Genomic DNA, 27,463 nt, shown 5'->3' with positions numbered 1-27,463 from the left:
AGAGGAGGTAGAAAGCACAGCCATCTTCCTCGCCCAGGGCGCGCGCCCTTGTAGCGCAAGGCTCAGCCTCCTGGAAGCGTTCCCGGGTCCCAAGCAAACACAAGAGAGGAGCAACGTCACCACTCCCTCCGCCAAGACCCCCAGAAATCAGTTCAGGGGGCATTTGTGTCCCTCTGTGGCCCCTTCCTTCTCTGTCATCATTTGCCAACTCCAAGGGAGAAGTGAAAGGCCACGGCGTTCAGCCGATTCTCAGTCAGGCCCCGTTTTAGACACGATACTCAGTGAATGTGGACGAGGTTAGGGAATTCACGGCTCCCTCAAGGCTGTTGAATCAGCCACTGCTTTCATTCTTACTGCTCACTGCGCTGTATGTTTCGTATGGGCTACTTGCTGGCCTTTCCACTCAGATAATAAGCCCAGCTGCATCTTCTGCATGGCTTTGCTCTGTAGGAACTGATGGTGGCTGGGATGGATGGGTCCTGTGCCTGGAGGAACACCGCCAAGGCCACAGGCCGATATATAATATACTGAAAAGGCAAACTCAGTCTCACTGCAGTGCTGTGGGGACTTTTTCCCCCAGAACAAATCTAAAAAAAAAACGAGTCTTTGCCATAACGACAACAAAGAATCAACTTGAGTCTTTTCTCTGTTCTGGGCATCAGAGGCTGTTGACTGTAGCTTCTCTTTCACAATTATTCCCCAAATGCCCCTCAAATGCCAGGCATGGTGCCTGGCCCTGGGACCCAGAGAGGTGCAACTGTATCGTGATCGAAGGCTCCACCGTAGCTGCTGTTGCTGGTGAAGACTTGCACACGTGACTTTGTCAAAAATACAACATCTGTTTAGGTGTTTTTCAAAATGTCACCTGAACACCCATGATCAGTAAGATGAAATGCATCATTGATGTTGATACATCTCGTGGATAGTGGTCACGTCAGAATAAAATCTTACTGTATTTGACCTCAGTTTTAAGGGGTTCCTGGCTCTCCAACACTCCCTGTGTTCCCAGATGTGTCTGTCCCATGCGTGACCTTCGAAGGTGGCACTGCCATCCGACGGAACTTTGGGAGATGACGGGCCTGCTCCTCACCTGTGCCGTGTACCACGGTGGCCACGGCCGCACACGGCTGTCAAGCACCCGAACTGTGGCTGCTGTGACTCAGGAACTAGTCACATTGTGATTGATTTGAATTTAAACAGGCAGACGTGGCTAGTAGCTATGGTACCATAGTAGCTGTACGGGTTTAGGTACATCTAAGGTCTAACGGGTCACTCTGTGATGCCCAGGGCAGGGGACAGGGGTGATCATCACCCCCTCACAGGCCTGTCCAGACAATGAGACCTTATAAAGATACACTTGGGCCAGCCTGATCCCCCTCGATGGGACTCTCCACCTCCCCATCCCCTGAAAGGAGCCATGCTTTGGAAAAGCATGTCTAGCAAAAGAAATGGCTGTCAGACGATCGGCTTGTCTGAGCATCTTCAGAGAAGACAGTTTTCCCTTAGACCAGCACTTCTTGGCTTTTCAGTTCTGTTTGCACATACTGACTCTGCTGATTGCTGGAAGCTGCAGCTGGTGACTCCCTCTCCCCACCCTCCTGGCCACCCCACCAGTGATAACTCAGGCAGGGGTGGCCTGGCTTCCTTTCTGGTGTTTTCTATGGGTAGCAGCCTGCTCAGAGCTCACAGAAGGCTTGCTCCTCGTCCCAGGCAAACAGCAAGCCAGGCCCTTCCCCAGAGCTGGCGGGGCCGCCTCCTCCTGGAGCCTCACTCGCTGCCCTCCCCCGTGAGTATCACCTTCTTCCTCCTCCCCATCCCAGGGGCGCTGGGTCCTCAGCTGTGTGCTGCCACGAAGGCTTCTAAAACCCACTCGCTTGCTCAGTGGCCTTGAGCACCAGGTACTTGGCTAGAAGCTGCCAGGGAGGCAGAGGTGAATCAGGTGGGTGCCTTGCCCAGGCTTCCAGGGTGAGTAATAAGACTGCCTCCCACCCACACGTGTGAGACTCGGGTTCAAGACAGTCTGTTCGGTGATCTGTTCCTTGAAGGAGGGAGAAGCAAGAGTGGGGGACGGGTGACAAGAAGGTGGGTTGGGGCTGGGAAAGTGAAGCCCCGATGAGGTCCCTGGGTCTGAGGGGCTGTCCCAGGGAAAGTGTGTTTTTGGCAGCATTCTCTGTAGCAACGAAAAACTGGAAACAAGTGAACTCTGCACCAAGAGGTGACTGGTTAAATGAATCATATAGAATCCAGAGAGTGGAACACTTGGCAGCCCCTCAATCTGGTGACATAACTTCACACTGAACTGGCATTAAAAGTGGTCCGTGAGAGACTGTTAACTAGACAGCAAGACAGAAAACGCTTTGGGTAGTCTGATTTCCTTTCCTCTACGGGTTATGTGTGTATGTGGGATTGTGTTAGAATGTCTAAAAGACCGCATCTCTGAAGATTAACACTGGCCATCCTAGGAAAGGGGTGTTTGGGGAGATTTTATTTTCTTCATTATATATGCTTGCTTTGGGGGATTATTTTTTTTTTCATTGTGAATACAGTCCTTTACAATCAGATAAAAGTGAAGCTGCTCTATAATAAGTGACTCCTCACTGACTACTGCTTTGTCCTGTCAACACACTTGTCCTCACCAGCTCTTAGCTGGTGTGGCCCCTTGGGCCCTCCGTGGGCGGGCAGCTGCTGGGTGCGGGGCTGGGATGCGGGACAGCCACCAGTGGGCGAGGCCTGCTCCTCCCTCCCCTCATCCAACAAACCCAAGTTCACCTGCCATTTCAGCATCTGGCGTCTGACAGCCTATTTGTACAAATATCTGTCCATCTGCTCTGAAGCCCCCTCACATGCCCCTCACTCACAGCCCCTGGGCCCAGTGCAGTGCCTGCCCGGCGAGGGGTGGGCACCTCACCCAGGCTGGGGGAACACACAGAGTCTGCTCAGGGACAGCTCAGAGTCCCTGCGGTCGTGCAACGTGAAAAAGCAGAGCTTCCAAACAAAAACAAAACGCAAGAGGTGATTCAACTTCCGTGTGGCAAGTTGGACAAAGATCAAAGTCAGGACCTGCCTTCCTGACTCACTTTAGTACGGTATCCAGTTTACTGGGGCTACTATGAGTAACGCCATGCGGATTTTCACACTGGTTGCCTTGAAGGACAGCAGAGACTAGAAAAACGATAGATATTAGTGGATCCCAGGCTAAGTTTTCTAATAGGCACTCTCCACTCTTGGAGACGAGCAGCTCCCTGCTCCTCAGGACCCGGCACATACTTGCTGCTTTCCAGCATTCACACCTCTGTGGATATCTCTCATATTTCCCTGACCTGGAATCATGTCTTCTCCCTTCACTGAGCGCCCGCATGCTCTTCAGCCTACGTGTGTGCGCGCTAAGTTCTTTCTGTCGTGTCTGACTCTTTGCGACCCCATGCACTGTGGCCCACCAGGTTCCTCTGTCCACAGGATTCTCCAGGCAAGAATTCTGGAGAGGGCTGCTATGCCCTTCTCCAGGGGTCTTCCCGAGCCAGGGATTGAACCTAGTTCTCCTGTGTCTTCTGCATTGGCAGGTGGGTTCTCTACCACTAGCACCACCTGGGAAGCCCTCTTCAGCCTACAAGAGCAAAATTGTTGCCTTCTCAATGAAGCCCTCCTGGATTTTCTCCAGTGTGGGGGACTCGGCTTCCTTCTCCCAATTCCAAAATCATCTCCTAGCATTTCCCATCTTTGGTATTTGCAGCCATGATGTATCTACTGTACTTGAATGTGAGCTTCTTGAAGACATGGATCATGTCTTGCACAGTATTTAAGCCAAGAAAGTGTATCCAGTGTCCAGGCGTGTTGTGTAAGTGAGCTGTGGGGTGAAGCCTGCTTCCTCATCATTGCAGAGTTCTCTGCATCCCGCTAAGAGCCTTAAAGCACAGCACCGCACTTGACCCTGGAAACAAGGCTTTAGAGTAGGTCGGGTGATCACGTCCATTTTACAGACAAGGAAACCAAGGCTGGGGAGGACAGGTTGCTCCTTGCTAAGGTCCCACAGGCAGCAAAGGAGGGGCCAAGGAGCAGATGGGGGCTGGCGTGCTCCCCCGCCTCACTCCCCCGGGAGTCAACAGACAAGCAGGCTTTGTAGATGGGGTGGCTCACGCACCCCAGCGAGGCCTCGTGGAGCGGCGGGGGAGACCTGGGGGGCACTGAGCCCAGCCCTCGTGTTCTCCCAACAGACAGCAGAGAGGTCCCTTACTTTCGGTGTGTTTTGTTACTTGTGGGTTTTCCCCTTCTGTTTTTCTCTCCTTCTCAGGGGTCAGAAGAAAATGAAAGCAAGCTCTGACACTTGTGCAGTCTGTGGAATAACACAGACGAAAACTATGTGATACAGGGCAGGAGGAGCAGATGAAAAGGCTTGGGGGGGGTGGTCTTTAGGTGGGGCGGTCTAGGGAGGAATAGTTTTCATTTTCAGTTTCACCCCTGGGCTCTCTCCAAATCTTCTATGAGCCCAAAGCACCTTTATAACGGAAGGAGGATAAACCTTTACAGAGAGCCCGTGCAGGATTCCAAAGTGGCCAGTAGTAGACACAGTGAATGTACTTGCTAGGTTCCTTCTTCCAGGGTTAGGAGGAGACCAGTTCCTCCTATGGACAACTTTTGCAAACAGGTGTACAGGACGGAAGAGCACTGGGGCTTATTTTTTCCTTTTTTTTAAGCTGACAAGTTATTTTTAAGATAGCCCTTAAAATAAAATGTTGTACACAAAGTAGAATATGTAAATAGGCTAAAAAACCTAAAGGAAAACAACATCCTTGTTTAATCTCCTTCCAGAAAACACTTCAGTACTGACAGCTATCAAGTGTATAACCTTTTATATATTTTTTAAAAGATCATGCATCATCATCTACATTTTGCATGTATATACCTAAAAATCTTGGTGACCTCCTTGCATCAGTGTGAGGTCTGATTTATTCTATTTATTGGCTACATGCGGTTTACTGAATAAGTGTATCAGAATATTACTTACTGCTGGACCCATAGGTTGCCTTTAGTTTTTTTGATTCTGGGAGGGCGGGGAGACAACATATAGGATCTTGTGTGTTAGTCGCTCGGTTGTTTCTGACTCTTTTCGATCCCATGAACTATAGCCGACCAGGCTCCTTTGTCCACGGGATTCTCCAGGCAAGAATACTGGAGTGGGTAGCCATTCCCTTCTCTGGGGAATCTTCCTGACCCAGAAATCGAACCTGGGTCTCCTGCATTGCAGGTGAACTCTTTACCATCAGAGCCACCAGGGAAGTGCATTCATGTACCTTTATGTTCTTTTGTGTGAGTACTAGGAGGGCGTGTTCCCAGCAGATGAACAGCTGAGTCAGAGCTGCTGTGCTCTGTATCTTTCGACAGACACGGTTTAATCCTCCGAAAAAGTCACACAAATTTACACTCTCCACTGCTGTGTGGAGGCCTTGCCCTCAAACTCTCACCAGCATCATTACCATCAATCCTTATTTTCAACCTGTAACTAGCTAAAACCAAATCCATTCTTTATTCTTCGTGTGGCCTCCTCCTTTGGGAATTTGTTTTCTCAGATATTATCTGGCTAATATTTAGTCTTTTTGTGCAAGTTAAAAGGAGGCGACATGGGATGGCAGAGTCTGGGGCTACATAGATACTAGAAATATATGAAGTGTTTTCTAACAAATGTCTTATAAACTATCTCCCTATTTCCCAAGATGTATTAAAGTTAAATTAGATGAGTTGAGATTTTTCCATCTTAATTAGGCAAATTTTTACAAAGATTTGTTTCAGAGCATAAGAGAAAAAAAAATCATAAAGTCAATGGGGCAATTTGTCATTTGGGGGGGAGATCCTTTGAGACGAAGTAAATTTCTTATCAAATGCTCACCTGCTAATCTCATCATCCATTGGTGATTTTCTAATCACAGTAATCCTCTGTACTTATTAGTTGGCACCATAAGGAGAGCTCAGTTTTCTCACTTATTTTTCTCAGTATGGATCCACGGATCCTTATTTATTTGAATGTGCTATAATGACTGCCATCATTATTTAATTTGATGCTCAAGTTGCCTCAGATTTGGCTAGTGGAACCCTATCAAGTTGGTGCCTCTGTCCTTTGACAAGCCCTCAATGCCTTTAAACACTTTCTTTCTGGGTTAAAAATCAGTCCCAAGTTCATTTTACAGTTTCCCTGCCCTCACTCTGGAATCAGGCATTTCTCCATGGGGTCCTGGTTCCTTGTCAGGAAGAAAGGTATTTAGAAACCAAGACCTGGGCACCTGATGGTCATTATACGGTGTGTCCTTGCTTCTACGTCGTCGCAGCAGAGGCAGGAAATAAGCTAAAACACCTAACACCTCTGGCTCAGCGGGTCACGACTCCACCTGCGATGCAAGAGATGCCGGAGACGAGGGTTTGATTCTGGGGTCAGGAAGAGCCCCTGGAGGAGGAGGAAATGGCAAACCACTCTGGTATTCATTCTTGCCTGCAGAATCCCACACACAGAGGAACTTGGTGGGCTACAGTCCACGGGGTCGCAAAAGAGAGTCGGCCACGACTGAAGTGACCGAACAAAACACACTGACACAAACTCACCTGTATCTATTTATCAATCGATTGACTGATCTATCAAACATCATCTGCTTAATGTCTTCTAACCCTAAAAGCCATGAGTTCATACTGAGCCCTCGATTCCCACCGAACAGCCCAAGGCACTTCAAGGCACTTTGGGGGAGCTACTGGCAGGAAGGCTACAAGGAGGAAGTTCTGGGTGTCTTTCCCCCGCCTGCTAACGGCCTGATATGACTCTGAAGAGGGACAGAAACAAGAAGTGTTCATCAGATCTTGCTGTTTTTCCTTTCTTTACTTTAACCACTGTACTGAGATCCAGCTACCCGCACTGCAAATGTCTGAAGCACAGAACCCAGGTTCTGACATTCGTGCACCCCCGTGAGATCACCACACTATCAATCCAGTGAGCACAGTGCTCACCCCACAGGCTCCTTGGCCTGCTCTTGTCCCTTCCTGTCCCTTGCCCTGCCCTGCCCTTCTCTCTCTCTCCAGGAAATCACCGATCTGCTTTCTGTCACTATTGATTAGCTCCCATTTCCTAGAATTTTATACAAGTGGAATCACACAGTATGTACTTTTTTCGGGTTATTTTGAAATTTATCCACATTGCTGTGTGTATCAGCAGCTGTTCCAAATTCACTGTATGGATACTCCACGGTGACTTATTCACTCTATTTGAAGGACAGTTGAGCTGTTTCCAGTAGTTGGCCATTACAAACAAAGCTGCCATGAACATTCATATGTCAGTCTTTGCATGGATATAAGCTTGTGTTTTTCTTAGGCAGATACCACATGGTGTGTGTGTAACAGGTTTCCGTAGTGGTATCCCACATGGTATGTTTTTTTTTCTTTGAATTGGAGTATAGTTGCTTTACGGTGCTGTTTGTTCCTGCTGTACAGCAAAGTGAATCAGTCAATACATACACATCCACTCTTTTTTTAGATTGCCTTCCCATTTAGGTCACCAAGAGCATGGAGTAGAGTTCCCTATGCCAGGCAGTAGTTCTCGCTAGTTCTTGTCTATTTTCTACATAGTCATGTATCTTTGTCAATCTCAATCTCCCAAGTCACATGCTATGTTTTTAAAACAACTACACTCTTAGAAAAGCACAGAGAGTCATGAGGCTGTGTTATGAAAACAAGAATAAAAAAAGCCCAACAGGTTACAGTTGGATGTATGAGGGAAAAGTTTCCTTCCAGAAGCTTGGGGTGTGGGCTGAACATGTTTCTCAGAAACACACTCACTGAAGGTGTATAAAAAAAGAAATGCCCCACTGGGGTACAGATCCCTTCCTTGAAAGGAACCAAGCTGTTGTTTGCTTGGCCACAGAGGTGTGGGTTTTGCAGAGATTCGAAACACAAGAAAACAACAGCGGAGATTTATCTCAGTTAGTTTGGAGGCCCTCTGCATGAGACAACTATGTTTTCTTTGGTAAAGAAATGCAGGACTTCCTTTTCCTGCTGAAGTCAAGGTACAGAGCAAACAGGCCCTGAATTCGTAAACTGAGCACGCAGGGAGGTGTTGGGGTGCTGGGCCCTTCCTGGTGAGGGACTCTGATGCTGGCAGATGCCACCTCACCCTGGGGTTCCTGCCACCTGGTTGCCGAGGGGCCCCTCCAGCAGTCAGCTGGAGCATTCTTTTAAGTCTGCTGTCCTGCCGTCTTCAGGGGACACTTGGTGGATAAAATTGGAGTAGCGGCGCCTGGTAGAGAAGCTGAGTTATGAGAAGAAGGGTTAAGGTAAAAAGGACGCACTGGGAAGACATCAAAGCCCCCAAGTGCTCTCAAAGGAGAAATTTCTTTCAACTCTAGGTTAACAACCTAGATGACTGTGAAATCTAGACTTGACTTGAAATCTATTTAACTCAGCATCAGTATAACATGGATTCTAACTCTAGCTTGGCATTTTTTTTTTGTTCATGAGAACAAACAAATTAAATGCTTCATCTCCATCTCTCGGAACTTGCTACTGTTCAGTCAAAAGCCAGCCCTCGTTCTGATTTTTGCCCTCTCTTTCTAGAAGCAAGTCTGAGTCTGACCCACCATGGTCCCCACAGAAGCCACAGTGAGTATGGCCACACCCTTGGGCTCCTTGAAATACACTGCATCTGGGGGCCTCTTTTCGGGGAGTGGGAAGGGCTCCATTGTGGGGGAAGGAGTGCTCTGTGGTTTCCCAGGACAAGAGTTCTGCTGAGCGGTGTTCCAGACAGCTGGTCAGTGCCCAGCACAGAGGGCTGTGCAGACATGAAGCTCTGGAAGAGCTCTGCGGTATGTGTGTGGGGGGCAGGGGGCAGAGGAGAAGGCTGGTTCAGGTTTTACTCATAGGTGAGGGTTTTATGATCTTTACAACGTGCTTAGTCCCATGTGTCTGTTCTGAAACTCAGACAAAAGAGGGCAAGGGAGAATTCATTTGCTTTTAAAAGACCCATGGTGGGCATGTTAGTCGTGTTTCTTATCAAACATTATAGTCTTTACAAAAAAGCAAATAATGATATATATTTCTCTGAAAGAGGCTAATAGAAATGAGTGAGTACAGCTATGATCCAGAGAATCATTCATGATTTTATAGCCAAATACAATTAATTATAGAATCAAATAAAGTTCCTATGCTTTACTTATATTAAATGCTCACAAAAATATCTAAGGATTTTAATTTTGCTTTCTCAAAGGGAGAATCTGGGTTTTACACGTAGGTATTGAAGTCAAACATTCTTAGTGGAGTCGACAAATGTCCTCCATGCTGTAGGTTCCCCCACCTATGGAGAGTGGTGGTTGCCGCCACCAACATCAAGTAGGTTATTTATCACATGCTGAGGATACTTAGCATTGCATATGTCATCATGTTTCCCGTAACAACAACAGCAATAACAAAAAGACAATTATTTTGGGCCTGCTGAAGTAACAAGGTGCATGTAAGTCACTTCAGTTGTGTTCGACTCTTTGCAACCCTATGGACTGCAGCCTGCCAGGCTCCTCTGTCCGTGGGATTCTCCAGGCTAGGGCCTGGGGTTGCCATGCCCTCCTTTAGGTGATCTTCCTGACCCAGGGACTGAACCGAGTCTCTTATGTCTCCTGCACTGGCAGGCAGGTTCTTTACTAGCACCACCTGGAAAGCTGAAGTAACAAAATAAGTCTCTATTTTTCTGACCAAAATTAGAACCGTAGTTTCTCCTGAAACAGAATCTGCTCTTTATCCCTGATGCTGGAAACAGGGCTCATAACGTCAGTCATTCGGTTTTATCATTTGGGATCTTGGGAAAATATCCAAACATTGCAAGGCAGCCCCAGAAAGGAAGAAAATGCACTCAGATATGACCTTTTGTGGTCAAGAGGTGTCCAGCACCACCTACACGGGGACAAGCTGTGACCTCTGTGGCTATGAGCTTGGTCAACAGCCATGACTTTCCTGGGGCCACTCTTCTGAGGGCCGGCCGTGTTCCAGTCACCACCCAGGGCGCCGTGTTCCTCCAGTCTCACAGTAAAGGCGGAGCCACGCTAACAGATGAGGAAAGCAACGCTGGGGGAGGGACGGAGGGTTCAAGGTCAAATGGCTCAAAGAAGAGGAGCGCTGGGGGCGGTCTGGTCCTGGCTTCCCGGGCTCCTCCCTGAAGGCGAGTGTCCACACGGCTCACTGGCTGAAAGCCTCCCCTGCTCGAAGCAGGGACTTGCCCACTCCCACCAGCCCAAGTCCCTCCCTGCCTGTCTCCCTCCTCTTCCCTCCCGGGCCGTCTCTTCTCTCCAGGTGCCCATCCTGGTATAAGGAGCAGGGAAGGATATGGCCTTGGCCCTCCACAGTGGCCTTTCCCCAGAGGTGCCTGGAGCTGGGGGAGGGTATCCTGAGACAAGACTCAGGAGGGAGGCCCCGGAAAGTCGGGGGAAGATGGAGTCCAGGAGCTGTAGCATCTTCAATGCCTGGGCCTCAGCTTCTGGGCCAAGGGCTCCCAAGGGGAGGAAGACACACCTGCACGGCCTCGGGAGCTGGGTCCCACTGGGCAGAGCGCCTGGTGGCAGGCACTGGCAGGCAGGGCAGGCCCCTTATCTGCTGTGCACTGAGGTTTGCCCCCAGCAAAAGGCAGTTCCCGGCTGCCCTGGGCACAGGAAGCCACAGGGCATCCTCTGGTGCCCACAGTCTTTCCGGGATGGGTGGGGGGAGGATGCAGGTGGGGGATCTGACAGCCACTCAGCTCAGGTGCCGGGGCCCAGACACTGAGGCTCAGGCTCGGTGCGGCCACTCAGTCATGTACAGATATGAGCGCTGGACCATAAAGAAGGCTGAGCAACAAAGAAATGATGCTTTTGGATTGTGGTGCTGGAGAAGACTCTTCAGAGAGTCCCCTGGACAGCAAGGAGATCAGACCAATCCATCCTAAAGGAAATCAACCATGAATATTCACTGGAAGGACTGATGCTGAAGCTAAAGGTCCAATACTTTGGCCACCTGATGCAAAGAGTCAACTCATTAGAAAAGACTGATGCTGGGAAAGATTGAGGGCTGGAGGAGAAGGGGGCAGCAGAGGATGAGATGGTTGGATGGCATCACCTACTCAACGGGCATGAGTTTGAGAAAACTCCAGGAGACAGTGAAGGACAGAGGAGCCTGGCAAAAGTCAGACACAAATTAGTGACTGAACAACAACAACAAGTAACAGTGACGACATCAGGAGGTGGAGAGCAAGGTGCCGGGTCTGCAGGGATTACAAGTGCCCCAGCTTGGGGCTGCGGGGCAGGGGCCTGGCTCTGGCCTTGACCATTCCCCAGGGGGTGAGGATTTGGGCCAGAACCTTCTGTTCCTTGGGTCTGTCTCCTCCTCTATAGTGAAAGTCACTCAGTTGTGTCCGACTCTGCAACCCCACAGACTATACGGTCTATGGAATTCTCCAGGCCAGAATACTGGAGTGGGTAGCCTTTCCCTTCTCCAGGGGATCGTCCCAACCCAGGTATGAAACCCAGGTCTCCTGCATTGCAAGCGGATTCTTTACCAGTTGAACCACAAGGGAAGCCCAAGAATACTGGTGTGGGTAGCCTATCCTCCTTCAGCGGATCTTCCCGACCCAGGAATCAAACTTTAGTCTCCTGCATAGCAGGCAGATTCTTTACCAACTGAGCTATCAGGGAAGCCCTCCTCTATAAGACGGTCTCTAACATCTGAAAATCATTCTAAAACCTGTTGAGCCTCTAAAAGCTCTGTCTGGGACAGAAGCCAAAGCCTACGTGAGCAGAAGGCGGCCCACGCCACTGAGTTGCAGGCCAGTCCCTGGGCATGCTGTGAGACAGTCTCTCATTTACTTAGATCTGTGACTATCAGGCACTTCTCTTCTTGATCAAAATTCTAAAAATCATCCGAATGATATAAATACTCCAATTAAGTAGCCCCCTGGGAATAACAGAACCATCCCACGATACTGCCCTGTCTAGGGCCCCTCTGTGCTGTGGAGTTCAGGACCCCACATGCAGGCAGACCACCCTCCCCCCCGTTCCATGACAGGTGAGTCCAGGACCTTTCTTATGGTTCGCTCCACTTCTGTTACCATCACTGACAAGAACACTGACCTTTGGAAGTGGCTTCCTTGCCTGACATGTACTCTGTGCTTAGTAAATGCTGAATGAGTGAACAAATCACGTTATTCATCACCAACGAACAAGAAATAAAGAGCTGTTTCTCAAGCTTAAGGTGAGCACGCTGACCTCTTAGTCAAGGAATAAGATGGTGGGATCTTCACACAAACACCATCCATCCTGGCCAGGTCTGGGCCCACCCACCCCCACAGATTGCTGCTCCTCACAATGGGAGAAGATTCTAGATCTGGCTCAGACCACTGCTCATGGGGGACCACAGGCTGTGAGCAGTGGTCTAGTTGGTGACGATGTCACAGTTTTAAAAGGGTCTAAGAACAACACAGTTTGCTAAGAAATGTTTCAAGGGAAACCTTGGGAAAGAGAACTTCTAGACGTTCCAGTAAGATGTGGAAGAGAATGGTCAGCCCCATCAGAGACTGGCACTTCCCAGCAGTAATGACACCCTGTTTCACTCTGTCCACACGGCCCCTGTCATGTTCCATAAGAGGCATGAGGCAGTTACTGAGTGCATACAACAGAAGACAAAGGACATACATTCAAACAGGGTCAGAGCAAACTGACAGAACAGTGAGAAAACAGGAAGACTTAGAACTTGTGTTTTCAGCCTAAAACTGAGCTGTCCGACGCGGTAGCCACGAGTCACAGAGACTGTAAGCACTTGACATGTGGTCACTCCGACTAAGATGTCCCTTGATTGCAAAATGCACTTAGTCCAAAAATAGTCTATGCAACAAAACGATGTGGAATATCTTAATAACTTTTACACTGCTTGAAAGAAAGTGAAAGTGAAGTCGCTCAGTTGTGTCCGACTCTTTGCAACCCCATGGACTGTAGTCTACCAGGTTCCTCCGTCCATGGGATTTTCCAGGCTACTGGAGTGGGTTGCCATTTCCTTCTTCAGGGGATCTTCCCGACCCAGGGACTGAACCCGGGTCTCCTGCATTGAAGGCAGGCACTTTACTGTCTGAGCCACCAGGGAAGTCATTGCTTACATAACGAAATAATATTTTAGACATGCTAGGTTTCATAAAACACATTATTAAGGTGAGACCCACCTATTTCTTTTGACTTCACTTGGCTGCTAGAAAATGCAAAATTAAGGAGTTGCCTTATATTCCTATTAGGCAGCACTGGTCAAAGGGTTTTACTTGGTTACTATACTTGGGCTACCAGTTTGACTGAGCTTCCCAATTACAAAGGGAATCCTCATCAGTCACAGAATTCATATGGTTCATGAGTTAAAAACAACTCACTTGTTCTTCAGGAAATACGAAAGCCTTGCTTCACATCTCTTTTATATGTAAATGCCAAATGCACGTCTGAGCTAGGTCTTGATGAGTGGACACAGAGCTAGACCAAAACTCCCTTGGAGGTGGGGTGCACGGCGAGCTCCTTAGAAGCCACCTCGACACAGTCCCCGGGATAAACTCAGGGCAGCTTGTGGGAAATCACTCAACCCAGTGCTCAGCCAGGGGGCTCCAGTGTGTGCTCTTGGATGGAAAGTGAGTGGGAAATGAGTGGATTTCAGATCCTTACAGTGATCTCTCTAGGTCTTATTCTGACCCAGACCTGAGAACAGCCTTTGTGGGTGGCTTCTCCAGCAAGAGCAGTTTCTCCAGGGCTCAGAGAGCAGAGAGGACAGAAGAAATAGCTTGGCCACCTCAGAATTCCTTCTGGAAGCCAGCTGCCCCTCATCTGGAAGAGGGGCCCATCCCTACCTGGAAGGTACAGGATTAAATGCACATACATCCTGTACTCCACACAAGGTCTGGCACACACTTGGGGCTCTGACAGTAGGGAAACAAATAAGCTGGCAAATAACTGACATTTATATTTGCAGGGAGATTTTCAGAGGATCCTGTGCCTGAGATCCAAAGGGTGTTTACCCACCGGTCATGGACAAAGCTATGAGCAGAAGTCTTGACCACAGGTGGACAGGTGTGTCCAGGCTTCCCCTAGCCTAGGACACGAACTCTTCCTCTGTCACTCATAAAGATGGCCAGCACTCTGATCCTGTAAGGATGATACAGGCTGGCCTTGTGGTCTTGACGAAATTCATTCAATTCCAGGTTTTTTATGTGCGAATTCAATCACTCTGAAAATATGCCTGGAGAGTCCTTAGCTGTATCGAAGGGTGTGTGTGTGCATGCGTGCTTGTGTGCACATTGTGAGGGTGTGAGCGCAGGTGTCTGAATGTGTGCATGTATGTGTGGGTTGTGTACATGTGGATATGTATGTGTATTCGTGTGGGCACGCTTGTGTGCATGTGTGTCTGTAAATGTGAGGGCTTGTGAGGGCTGGCTGCATGGGTGGGTGGCACAGGGCCTCATGCTTAGAAGTGTTACTTGCTTGATTTAATGCTCTGCTGTCTTGAAATTCGTAAGAAATTCTCAACAAGGGACCCTGAAATCATGCAGCCTGTGTTGTTTCCTGTGTATGTCCATGTACGTGAGGGTGTATAGATAAGTGTGCGTGCTCATGTGTGTGCACACATGTAAGTGGGTACATGCGTGACTGTTGCTACTCAAGAGAGGATCCATAGCTTTCAAAGGATTCAGGGGAATCTGGACCCAGACAAGTGTGAAAGCCTCTGAGGACCTTTTAGGGAGTGCAGAGTAGACAGGAGAAGGAACAATCAGACTCGTTCACTTAGTTGGATAAGTTCGCCCACCAGTGGCCCTGAGACCCTCCTTCCACCCCGATGGAGCACCTGTCATGTGGCCTGTGACTGTTCCTTTGCTTGCGTGTCTCGTCCCAGAGGAGGAAAGTTCCACAAGAGTGGGAACCATACCTGACTCTTCAGCACCTGCTTAATAAACATTTGTTGAATAAATAAATCATTTACAGTCTAAGCAGATGCTCTTGGAATTCCTACTTCCTACACACACACTTCTTCTGCCTTCTCAAAGCCTTTTGGGGTTGGAAGGTTCAAGGGCTTCGTGCCTTTGCCATCAGACAGAACCTCCAGAAGCCAGCCCTTGACCCAGTGTCGCCTTGTGTCTCCTTGCAGAGCCTAACCCCCAACCTGTCAGATGACTACGGCTACGATGGCACGCCGCCCATGGAGTACGACGGCAACTTCACGGACTACTTCTGTGAGAAAAGCCACGTCAGGCAGTTTGCGGGCCACTTCCTCCCGCCCCTGTACTGGCTCGTGTTCATCGTGGGCGGCGTGGGCAACAGCCTCGTCATCCTGGTCTACTGGTACTGCACGAGAGTGAAGACCATGACCGACATGTTCCTTCTCAACTTGGCCATCGCTGACCTTCTCTTTCTCGCCACGCTGCCCTTCTGGGCCATTGCCGCTGCGGACCAGTGGAAATTCCAGACCTTCATGTGCAAGGTGGTCAACAGCATGTACAAGATGAACTTCTACAGCTGCGTGCTGCTCATCATGTGCATCAGCGTGGACAGGTACATCGCCATCGCGCAGGCCATGAGGGCGCAGATGTGGAGGCAGAAAAGGCTCCTGTACAGCAAGATGGTCTGCTTTACCATCTGGGTGACGGCGGCCGCGCTCTGCCTCCCAGAACTCCTGTACAGCCAAGTCAAGGAGGAACACGGCATTGCTATCTGCACCATGGTCTACTCCAGCGACGACAGTACCAAACTCAAGTCGGCTGTCTTGACCCTGAAGGTCATCCTGGGCTTCTTCCTCCCCTTTGTGGTCATGGCTTGCTGCTACACCATCATCATCCACACCCTGATCCAGGCCAAGAAGTCCTCCAAGCACAAGGCCCTGAAGGTGACCATCACTGTGCTCACCGTCTTCGTCCTGTCTCAGTTCCCCCACAACTGCGTCCTGCTGGTGCAGACCATCGATGCCTACGCCATGTTCATCTCCAGCTGCGCCCTCTCCATCAAAATTGACATCTGCTTCCAGGTCACTCAGACTGTGGCCTTTTTCCACAGTTGCCTGAACCCTGTTCTCTACGTTTTTGTGGGTGAGAGGTTCCGCCGGGATCTTGTGAAGACCCTGAAGAACCTGGGCTGCATCAGCCAGGCTCAGTGGGTTTCGTTCACGAGGAGAGAGGGAAGCCTGAAGCTGTCATCTATGCTGCTGGAGACAACCTCGGGGGCTCTCTCCTTCTGAGGCGGCTTCTCTGAGGTGGGCGGTCCTTTTGGAAGTGTCCAGAAATTCAGACACAGCTTCCCTTACTGACAGGCCAGAGGGAAAGTAGACAAGGAGAAGGAGTGAGAAAAGGGAAATAGAAAACTCAGAAAGGGATGAATTTGAATAGCATTATTACTTTTGGTCAGGATTTGCCAAGTTGGACTCTTTAAAACTGACTGGCCATCCCAGGAGACTGCTGCCTGGCTCCTGACTGCAAAGCCTGTGGTTTTCGGAGGAGGATTAATGAACGACAGACACCGCAGGCCTCCGTGGCTTTGCCACTTGCCTGAGCATTAATGCAGCTGAGCTCTGGAGGAGGCGTTTGATTTCTCGGAGCCCTGGGAATCGCTGTGGCTTCATCTCTTCCAAAAGAAGACACAGAAGCATCGGCCATTGCCACAGTCCACGAATCCACAAGGCTTCATGAAAGTTTCTGTCTTTGGAGAATTTCTGCTCTGGTTTTGGGGGCTGATACCCTTGGCAGGTGTTGATCTAGAGCCTTCCAAACAACCTCAGATCCAATTCCCTTCTGCTGTCCTTGATCTCTTTGGGGCCAGTGAGGGTCCTTGTTCCTGTTCTGAAACTATCTGCAGCACTGGTCAGTGAGCCTTTGGGCAATTGCCCGTATGAGCATTTCACCTGAATTCTGCTGGCTTCCAACCCACGTCTTCTGGAGGCTCTGTGATTCCTCACCTGGCTGCCACGCTGATCTGGGCAGGATTCAGCTTGTCCCCTGGTGCCATTGAAGTGGTCTTCACAACCCGTGCAGGGAGATTAAGAACCTGGGTTGGTGGGGACCTGGCTCCACTGTGGGCTCACTCTATCGAGTGGCTGGTATGGTGGTCCACTCTGTTCCCTATACAATGGCCTGGTCCTATTTGTCCTCTTGTTTCTGAGGCCACTGGAAGGATATTTGCCTCCATGCTTCTCTTTTTCATATTGTATAATACTAACTTTTTTTTTTAAAAAAAGCTTTCAACTTAGAGATAAGGCTGAAAAAAAAATGTAACTTACCTTTGTGTCTCTTTTTACTATTTGGCAAATTTATCACATTAAATATTTTCATTTATTAGAAAAGTGCTTTTTAAATGACTGTTTACAAATATCCATTACTTTTCACTTTTTTTTTTTACCCTGTCTCTATATTTTAAATGTGTATAGAGATCAAACAGCCATATTAGATTATGAAGAATAAGAGACTGGGATAAGGAAATAACACTTCCAAAATACCATAAAACCATTTTGGCTGAACAGTTTCTAGTTTCTCCTCTGGGCAAACTTATCTTCCAAGTTTCTCCAGTGAGTCCATTGGTATTTCCAAAGAAGATGATCAGAACAGGACCATGAACCATCCCAGCTTTGCCACTTGCTTCAGAGAAGGCATCTCGTTTTCCCAGTGGGCTGTGAGTTGCCGTGGTTTCAGTTCCAAGGCCATCCCTTCTGAAGGGGACACCAAAGCGCTGGACTCTACAACAGCATCCTTTTCCCCGTCCACTTTTAAACTACACGTCGGTGAGGAATAAAGTGAGCAGAAAGTGGACCACAACAAGGAGAGCAAGAGAAAATGCACAAGCCTTGCCAACCCACCCCCATGTGTGGGCAGTTGGTGGCAAACAAGCATTGGCCTGGGACCAGCAGGTCAACATGGGTCCCAGCACAATAAGAACCACCTACAGTCAGGGGGAGGATGACCTTCCCAAGGCAGTCTATGGACAGAGCTGTCCATGTGGCCACCTTTTCCAGAAGAAGACTCAGATATCCTTTGAGAAACCTAGAATAAGCAACAGGAATGGGCCAAACCTAAATAACCCTGTGCAGTTCAGTGGAAGAACTTGACTGGGTTTGGTTTATCCATCCCGTGCCCTTTTGATACTGCGGTTCTGGTACTATGTCCTGGGGGCTCCACTGGAGCTGAGGATTGGGGGAGAGACGGAAGGAGGAGGAATGAGCCACGACTGTGCTTGTTCAATCTCCGCCAGCCTAGAGTCACTTATGGGACACCATGATGGAGATTAAGTGGTAGTTCAGAGGTAGTTTGAACTGAACTACATGTTAGTTTTGCCAACAAAGGTGCAATCAGTCAAAGTTATGGTTTTTCCAGTAGTCATATATGAATGTGAGAGTTGGACCATAAAGAAGGCCGAGAACCAAAGAACTGATGCTTTCAAATTGTGGCGCTGGAGAAAACTCTTGAGAGTCCCTTGGACTACAAGGAGATCAAACCAGTCAATCCTAAAGGAAATCAACCCTACGGATTCATTGGAAGGACTGATGCTAAAGCTCCAATACTTTGGCCACGTGATGCGAAGAGCAGACTCACTGGAAAAGACCTTGATGCTGCGAAAGATTGAGGGCAGGAGGAGAAGGAGGCAATAGAAGATGAGATGGTTGGGTGGCATCACTGACTCAATGGACATGAGTTTGAGCAGGCTCCAGGAGATAGTGAAGGACAGGGAAGCCTGGCGTGCTGCAGTCCATGGGGTCACAAAGAGTCAGATATGACTCTGCATCTGAACAACAACAGAGGTAGATAAGGCCTTGACCAATGAACATTAGTTGAGAAAAAAATGTCACGGACTCTACTTTTCCCCCCTCTGATTTTTAGGAAAGGAGATGAATGCCACAAGAACCATGAAGCCTGCACTGAGCGCGATGACCACCCCTAGTTCCAAGGGCCTCCTTTAGCACCGCCTGACTGTCCCAGTCCTACTGCAGCGTCAAAGCAGGACCAAAGATACACGGCAGCTGTATTATATTTTAAAGACTTTATCCTTTGTTGCTAAATCAGTTTTTAAAGGATTGCATAAATAGGACCATTTTACATTCAAATTAAACTAGGTCTTCGAAGCAGATTTATCCTAAGATAAAAACATTGGAAGGATCAGCAAGGGGACACCCATAGGACACCCATTCAACATTTCTAGAAAATATGTCTGTGAGTACTTTCCTGAAGTAATGATAAAAGAGGACTATAATATAATTACATTTTACAGGAACTCTATAGGTCAGAAAAATCAGGAAACTGAATGAAATATATCAAAAAAGATACTGCTTTACCTATAAAAATTTTTTAAGACTAATCTCAAGTCAACACATCACAATGTGTACATTCAAAGGGGAATGTTGTTTTGATGTAAAATGTGAGATATGGATGTGAGACTTGTACTATAAATAAAGCTGAGAACCAAAGAATTGATGCTTTTGAACTGTGGTGTTGGAAAAGACGCTTGAGAGTCCCTTGGACTGCAAGGACATCCAACCAGTCCATCCTAGAGGAAATCAGTCCTAAATATTCATTGGAAAGGCTGATGCTGAAGCTCTAATACAGCTTGTCTCAAAGTGAGGTCTGGTCAAGGGGTGCTAAATGACTTTGACAAAAGGGAGATTATCATGGCCTCCAGTATCTGCACCTCACACATTTTAGACGCGCCAAAGAAATCTCTCTCTTCATTTGACAAGTAGTTACTGATTGTTTACTATGAGTGATTAATAGATAGCATGGTTTTAGAATTATCATCGCAACCAAGACTTGGTGGTTCTGCAACAGTTTCCTTGGCCCGACTCCACATGGCCCTCCTGTTCCAACTGTGGTCTGAGCCCAGCAACCTCCTGGGACAGGGAATGTCTCTCTAATCAGTTCTGTAATTATTGTTACAGACAGCCCAAATAGCTAATGTCCCTTTCAATGTCTGTATTATTAAACTGACGAAAGACAAGCAAATGTTTCTCTCCAACGTGTGACTCTTGGTGAGTTCCCCTTCACTCTTGACATATTTGGGCTTCCCAGGTGGCGCAAGTGGTTAAGAACCCGCTTGCCAATGCAGAAGATGTAAGACACACAGGTTCAATCCCTGGGTCAGGAAGATTCCCTGGAGGAGGGCGTGGCAACCCCCTCTAGTATTCTTGTCTGGAGAATCCCATGGACGAGGAGCCTGGCAGGCTACAGTCCATAGCATCACAGAGAGTTGGACCCGACTAAAGTGACTTAGCATGCACACAGCCTCATGCCAGGCTGGCAAGGTTTCTCTGCCCAATCCTATTTCCTACTTCCCTTCACAGTTGGCAATCCTGAATAGACATTTGCCCCCAAGATTCCATCTCAGCATCTGCTTCTAGAGAAGTCAGCTTGCAACAACCTTTTCATCAGAGGCTGGCCTAGCAAAAGCACATTTGAGACCTGTTGGGCAAAGAGCACAGGGTACTCAGAGCTACAGTGTTCTGTGAGCATCCGTCACAGAACTCATCTGAGGAGGCTGGGAGCAGAGGCCTGCTGCTACTGCTGCTGCTAAGTCGCTTCAGTCGTGTCCGACTCTGTGCGACCCCACAGACGGCAGCCTACCAGGCTCCCCCATCCCTGGGATTCTCCAGGCAAGAACACTGGAGTGGGTTGCCATTTCCTTCTCCGGGGGAGCAGAGGCCTGACTGATCTTAATTCAACCATCAACAGACCGCTGTGCACACCAACAGCCTGCCAGGCCCCGTGGGTACCAGGCAGACATGGGCTTGCCTCTTCCTGTGACAAGCAAGCTGTCATCTCTTGCTTGCTTGCTTTGTGCCAGGTAGATAATACTGTATGTAACTCAACCATTTTATAGATGAAGGGGCTGAGCACTTCAGGGATCAGGAACCCACCCAGCATCACACTGTAGGAACCAACAAGGCTAGGATATTATCCTGGGCATCCGCCCACCAAGCTGTCCCACCTTGCATGTGTGACACGGTCAGACAAATCAGCTGCTGCTTTGAAGGGTTGACCGACAGTGTGCCGAGTTCCAGGCTGAGTACCAGGGGCTGCAAAGATGCATGGGCACAGACTGGGCTGGCATTGCTTCAGATATCACTGCACACAAACTCTCAACAATGACATGGGACAGCTGAGGCCCTGCTGAGCCCTCTGTCAAAAGTGGGCCACGGGATGATGACATGATTCTCACAGGCTCCTCCCCAAACACGTGCAGTTGTGGAGCCTCAAATTCTTCATGCAGGAGCCACAGATTCCGCTGCAGGTCTGAGGATGCGCAGATCCAACGACTCTGCCGCCAAACCTGGCCAGAATCCTGGACACCCACCTGTCCCCCTCACCCCACGCTGTCCCTGCTGGTCTTCCTAGCTCCTTTCTCACCAACAGTCCATCTGCCCGCTGGACGCCACCTCAAAGTGCGTCAATACCACAGGGAACAGAAGAAGCATCGTGTCAAGCCCTGCTCAAACTCCTGACCCATAAAATCATGAGGTACAATAAAATGGTTATTATTGTTTTCAGCCACTGAGTTTGGGGGTAATCTGTTACATAGCAGTTGATAAACAGCATACCAAAGAGCCAACAATTTTGCCATTAGTCTTTCAAATCCAACGCAATGACGTGACCAACCTAGGCTGAACCTGCAGGAGCTCATGGCACAGACAGCGTTACAGAAGAGTCTGGACAAGGCGTCAGACAGTTCACCCCACAGTCCCCTAGGTGACTCTGGCTGGGTCTCTCCAGCCACATGCTTCCTCCGCCACCTCCTGAGGTCTCTGCTTAAACACCACCTCCTCTTCCAGGCCATCCCGGCCCATCCACAGTGCCCTTCCCTGCTCTGCTCTTCTCCACGCTTGGCACCACCTGACGCTTAAGAAGTATAAACTCGGGCAGGGACTGTTCTTCTTTTCTGTTCACTGCTATGTCCCAAGTGCCTACGACAGACCTCACACATGACAGACACTCAGTAAATGTATGTTAAGGGAATCAACGGCCCCTCCAATTTCAAATATTTGGTTCTTGGAAGTGCACTTACTGTTGCGAAATCCTGTTGTCTTGGGAAAATACAGCAATTGATAACGATATTTTACCAATCTCAATGAACAACAACTTATGGAGCATTTTCTACGTGTCAGGCACTGGGCTTAGGTGATGCTAAGGAAAAGCAGACACGGGGCCAGTACCCACAAAGCTCACAGTTCACAGATGACAGATGCCAATTAGACAGTCATGAAGAGAGGGTTTCGAGATGCTAGTGTGTTACAAGAGGCTCTGACCTACTGTGGGCATGAGAGGCAGGGAAGGTTTCCCCGAGGAAGTGGCATTAAGCTGAGAGCTGAAGGATGAGCAGGAATGAGCTACAGGAGGAAGGGGAGGGAGGGTGCACTGGGAGGAGGGGGTAACATGTGCCAAGGCCCTGTGGTGCCCACGCCTGTGCGACACTGCCAGGCTAAGTGCCCCCGCCACTGAGTTAGTTCAGGTTATCACCACTCATGATCTTTTCGTTTTAAAATCTTTAAATATGAAAATTAAAAAAAACACACATAGGGCTTCCCTGGTGGCTCAGCAGTACTGAATCCTCCTGCCAATGCAGGGGACACGGATTCAATCCCTGACCCCGGAAGGTCCCACATGCCTTGGAGCAACTGAGCCTGTGCACCACAGCTACTAAGGCTGCGGTCTGGTTAGGGCCTGGGGACAGCAATGGCTGAGCCCGCGTGCCCTAGAGCCTGCGCTCCACGAAAGCAGCCGCTGCCATGAGCAGCCCGTGCGCTGCAACTGGAGGGTGGTCCACGCACCAACAAAGACTCAGCACAGTCAAAAGATAAAAAAAATTAAATAAAAAAACATACATAAACGTGGCGAGAATAGCACAACGACCTCCTCATATCCATCACTCAGCTCCGACGGTGATCAACACTCTCCGCATTCTAATCCCGCCCACAACACCCACTTCCTTCTCTTCTTTCCCTTCCTCTTCTCTCTTTGCTTCCTTTGCCTCCCTTCCTTCATTTGCTCCTCCTTCCCCCCTTTCTTCCTTCACTCCTACCTTTCTCCGTTAGCTCCTCCCTTTGCTACGGTATTTTAAAGCAAATCCAAGACACCATATGCTGCTGCTGCTGCTGCTAAGTCGCTTCGGTCGTGTCCAACTCTGTGCGACCCCACAGACGGCAGCCCACCAGGCTCCCCCGTCATTGGGATTCTCCAGGCAAGAACACTGGAGTGGGATGCCATTTCCTTCTCCAATGCATGAAAGTGAAAAGTGAAAGTGAAGTCGCTCAGTCGTGTCCGACTCGTAGCGACTCCATGGACTGCAGCCTACCAGGCTCTTCCATCCATGGGATTTTCCAGGCAAGAGTACTGGAGTGGGGTGCCACTGCCTTCTCCGAAGATACCATATACTTCCTCTCAAAAATCATGCTCTTGGGGCTTCCCTGGTGGTCCAGTGGTTACGAATCCACCTGGCAACGCAGGGGACACGGGTTCCATCCCTGGTCCAGGAAGATCCCACATGCTGTGGGGCAAGAAAGCCTGGCTGCCACAGCTACTGAAGCCTGAGTGCCTAGAGCCCATGCTCCGTAACTAGAGAAAGCCTGCGTGCAGCAAAAAAGATCCAGCACAGCCAAAAATAAATAAAAATAAAATCATGCTCTTACCCTTACAAAGCTCCAGATATAAATGAGTGAATGAACACCTGATGGAAACTTCCTGTTTGGCTGGGCCCCCTCTTACCAAAGGGACCAAGGGAGGTATAAAGCTAGTTGGGAATGAGTGAGCAGACGCTAAAAGGTCTCACGCTGTGGGTGACACTTTCTCAGTGGGACTAACAATCTAGGGAACTCAGAATATTCTGGCAAGGCCAACAAAGGCAGAGTGAGCCCGAGCACTTTCCCTTGTTCATCTTTTGGAATCCAGAAAACCTAAGAGCCAGAAGAGATCTGATCCGCTGAGACGGTGTGGGACCATGAGCTGTAATTCTCAGCACATAACTGTTAACCTCTTGTAGGGAGGATGATACATAGTAAGGGTTTACACGTCAAGGGTTGCCACAGCATAGCTTGGTTTATGGAAGGTTTTTTTTTTTAATCATTGGAGAATCTACTTTCCAGTGAAATGAGAATGGTTTGGAGAAAACTACTCCCACAGCCATCTCAGCCTTGTAGTAACAGTTCTCCAAATGGTTCAGACTTACCAGCTTCCCTGGGTCTTCGGTTTCCTCATCTGTAACAGGTGGCTGACTATGGCAAGAGCCTATCAAATTACTTCTGCTGCTATTAATTATATGTTATAAATAATAAGCCAATGCTGCAATGAGCTGATCTTTCTCTTCTTTTCCATGAAGACCTGCCAGAACCCAAAGGTCCTTAACCTTTTTTTCCCTTATATACCCCTTTGACAATCTGACAAAGCCTTCTCAGAATGTTTTAGAATGAATAAAATGAATAAAATATATACGATTACAAGGGAAACCAATTACACTGAAGCATAATTCTATATTAAGATAAATTTGTGAACTAGTAATACACGTCTCTTCATGAACACGGTTAAAAACAATCTACAGCAGGTCTAACAACAACCTTCATTTCACAGTGAAGATGAGCATAAATGATATTTAAAGGGTCTGCAACAACTTTTAAGTAACAAGAAAATATCTGTCACTTCCACCAGTGGCAGAGACACAGGTCTTGCTAATGCATACTCATGTGGCATGTAGTCTATATTCATAATTGAAGAAGATCTAAATTTTAGCTAGATAGTAGAGGAAAGGTGTTATTTTCCCAAGTTCAAAGACCTTCTGAATTCTGTGTATGGACCAGTTTAGGAATCCCTATTTAATCCAGACCCTTTGATACCAAACTCATATTTCTTCCTCTAAATCTTAAATTGTGGACACATACGGAACTACTTCAGGTTTGGGGAAGGGAATGTTTTTCTATTTACAAATGACCAGTTGGGTAACATGTCCGTTGAATAAGAACATAAGCCATAAAAAAGTTACGGTTGCAAAAAGGTTTTACCTGTAGGATAGTTTCATACCAGGTGGTTCATTTGGAAATATCTTCCTCTCTAAGAACGACATTTCCATCACTGCATCCCAGTGTTTGGACCAATGAGCTGAGGGAGAGGTCCTGGCTCCAAGATTTGAGGGTCACTGGCAAAGTGGAATTAGGAGACAGATCCATTAGCTGATTTTACCCCTTTCCTCAAGTTCTAACCAAAATGGTGACAGAGCGGTGATCATCAAGGACTTTCTGGCATGGTCCATGGATCACCTCCACCAATATCCTCATCTGGCAGACTTGTGAATGAACTGGACCCAATGAACCAGAGTTGACATGCGGCGTGCCCATGACTCTGTATTTTAATGTGCCCCCAGGTAACCCAAAGAAGAGGACTTTCTTCCAAGAAACTCTCTGCTACTTGCTTTGTATTTACTGACACTTAATAAATGAACAGTTTGACTCTGGAGCAAAATTGAGCACTGGGTGAGTCTTGGGCTTTTCCTGATAACACTTGAACCCTTTATAACCAAGGAGCCCTTGCACCTGATCTGGGCCTCATGGGTCCCTGTCCATCTTCCACAGGTTCATCTTGGGGGCATGAATGTGTGGTCCTTCCGAGAACACCCAACAGGTCTGTGGGGGCCCCTGCTGGTGCAGAAGGGCTGTCTTTACAAAGATCTCTGGTTTCACACATAGACCCTGTCTGTTGTACAAAGGCCACTTGAGGGCTGATGCTGTGGCCACTTTGTCAAAGCATGTGGGGCCTTGAAGTCAGCCTCAGAGTCAGAAGAACAAACTGGATTCCTTTCTCCAGGTCTGCAGTCACTGCCTTTGTTGTCTGTTCGGTAAACCTGTTCCCCCACCACTCCTTCCCTCCCACGAGAAAGGTGGCTTCTGCTCACTGAGCCTGCGGTGTGGCCCCAGGGAAGGCCCTTCCTGCTGCTGACCCGCCTTTGTTACCCCTCCTTTGCTCTGCTAGCCTTTTGGCCTCCCCCAACCCCCTCCCGCTTTCCTTTCTCATGCCAAGGAGAAGCCAGCGCCTGTCCCACTGACCTGGCAGACGGATGGGTGACCTCCCAGAAAAGGTGTCCTTCTCTCCTCAGGGCTCAGTGGGAGGTCTCCCTGAAATCGCCTTTCCCTTGAGCATCCTGCCGGAGCCACAGGTCTGAAGCCAAAGGCGCTCTGGAAATGAGGCCTTCCCTGGGGAAGGACACTCACGCACCTCGGGTTTGGAGAGGCCTGGCTCTCTTTGTTCATATGGAGCTAAGACAACTCATTCCAGGCTTCAGATGGGGCTGCCAAGTCTGTGATAACCTCAGCACGAACCTGCCAGAAGGGGTGAGGAAACCACACCAGCCTCCAGCCTCCCCCGGGAGCTCGAGGGATGGGGGAGGGACAAGGGGACACACATCAAAGCCCAGAGATTGGTGATCATACTTCGGATCGGCTTTACTATCTTTCTTCAGAAACCAGCGAGTGTGGGAAAAGTAAAAAGCTGACCTTTCTTTCAACCCTAACCCACTTTGAGCGGCTTTCACAATAGCTGTGCTCTCTCCTGGGTTTTGATAGCTTCAGCTTTAACCGCTCTCTCAACAAAAGTCCGTTTTCTCATTTCAGGCGACAGGTTTCACTATCTATTTGCTCTGCAGATGTGTGTGGGTGGTGGGCTCCACTCGCCAGATTTTTCCCACGCATCTTCAAACCGAGAGGTCTGACCCTGGCTGAAGGGTCCTTCTGAGTCACCCGGGGAATCGCTACATCCTCTGGGTGGAAGAGGCATCGCAGGCATCGCAGGCAGCGGCACCCGTCTACGGACACCGAGAGGGGCCAGAATTCCCGGAATCGCGTGGGGGGCTTGGAAAACCAGGAGCGGAGATTTGGTTTGCTCACCTTGGGGCGGCTCAGCAGGTGGGGAGAGGGCACCAGGAGTGCGGCACGGAGGCCCGGATCCCAGCCCAGATAGAGCAGCCTGTATCTGTGTGTCCCGGTCCGTTCTCCTAGGCTCAGTCCACGTGGCCTCTCTGCAAGGCCTTTCCTATGAACACAGACTTCCTTCTGCGGTGCTGTTTTAGGCACTTGGATAGAGCACCCTTCCATTACTGGACAGGAGAGGGTTGAGGGCACAGGAGGCTCTACGTGTCCGATCCAGTAACCAGCTCACCTCCATCCTCCCTAAATCGCCCCTGTGGGCTTGACCTTTGTCCTTCTCTACCACAGGGGTTTTGGGGGTTGGTCTCTGGCCAAGTTGGCCAGTGGGATTCCTGATGGCCTAGGGCTGATCATGGTGCCCCGTGTCCTCGCTGATTCAGAGGCTGGTGAGCACCGTGCTCTGTGCTCCATGCTGCGGGGTGAGGCAGAGCAGGGAGATGAGGATGAAGAACAGGGTCCTGGAGCTGCAGGGAACAATACACTTCCGGGAAGTGTCACCTGCTCCTGAGTAACTGATGAAAGAAGAGGCTACAGG

At 49.0% G+C, this 27,463-nt stretch overlaps 1 protein-coding gene across 1 annotated transcript; it reads left to right on the top strand.

The window, feature by feature from the left end:
* Positions 1 to 1,665: 1,665 nt before the first annotated feature.
* CCR9 (C-C motif chemokine receptor 9) lies at positions 1,666 to 16,233 on the top strand. Its single transcript, XM_006077508.4, has 3 exons — positions 1,666 to 1,786; positions 8,584 to 8,628; positions 15,151 to 16,233. The coding sequence occupies exons 2-3, from the start codon at positions 8,608 to 8,610 to the stop codon at positions 16,231 to 16,233; spliced, it is 1,104 nt and encodes a 367-aa protein (XP_006077570.2). The 5' UTR covers positions 1,666 to 1,786; positions 8,584 to 8,607.
* Positions 16,234 to 27,463: the final 11,230 nt, after the last annotated feature.

Source organism: Bubalus bubalis, chromosome 21 (genome assembly GCF_019923935.1).
Source record: "Bubalus bubalis isolate 160015118507 breed Murrah chromosome 21, NDDB_SH_1, whole genome shotgun sequence".
Taxonomy (NCBI): domain Eukaryota; kingdom Metazoa; phylum Chordata; class Mammalia; order Artiodactyla; family Bovidae; genus Bubalus; species Bubalus bubalis.
This window is presented reverse-complemented; position numbering and strand designations above follow the sequence as displayed.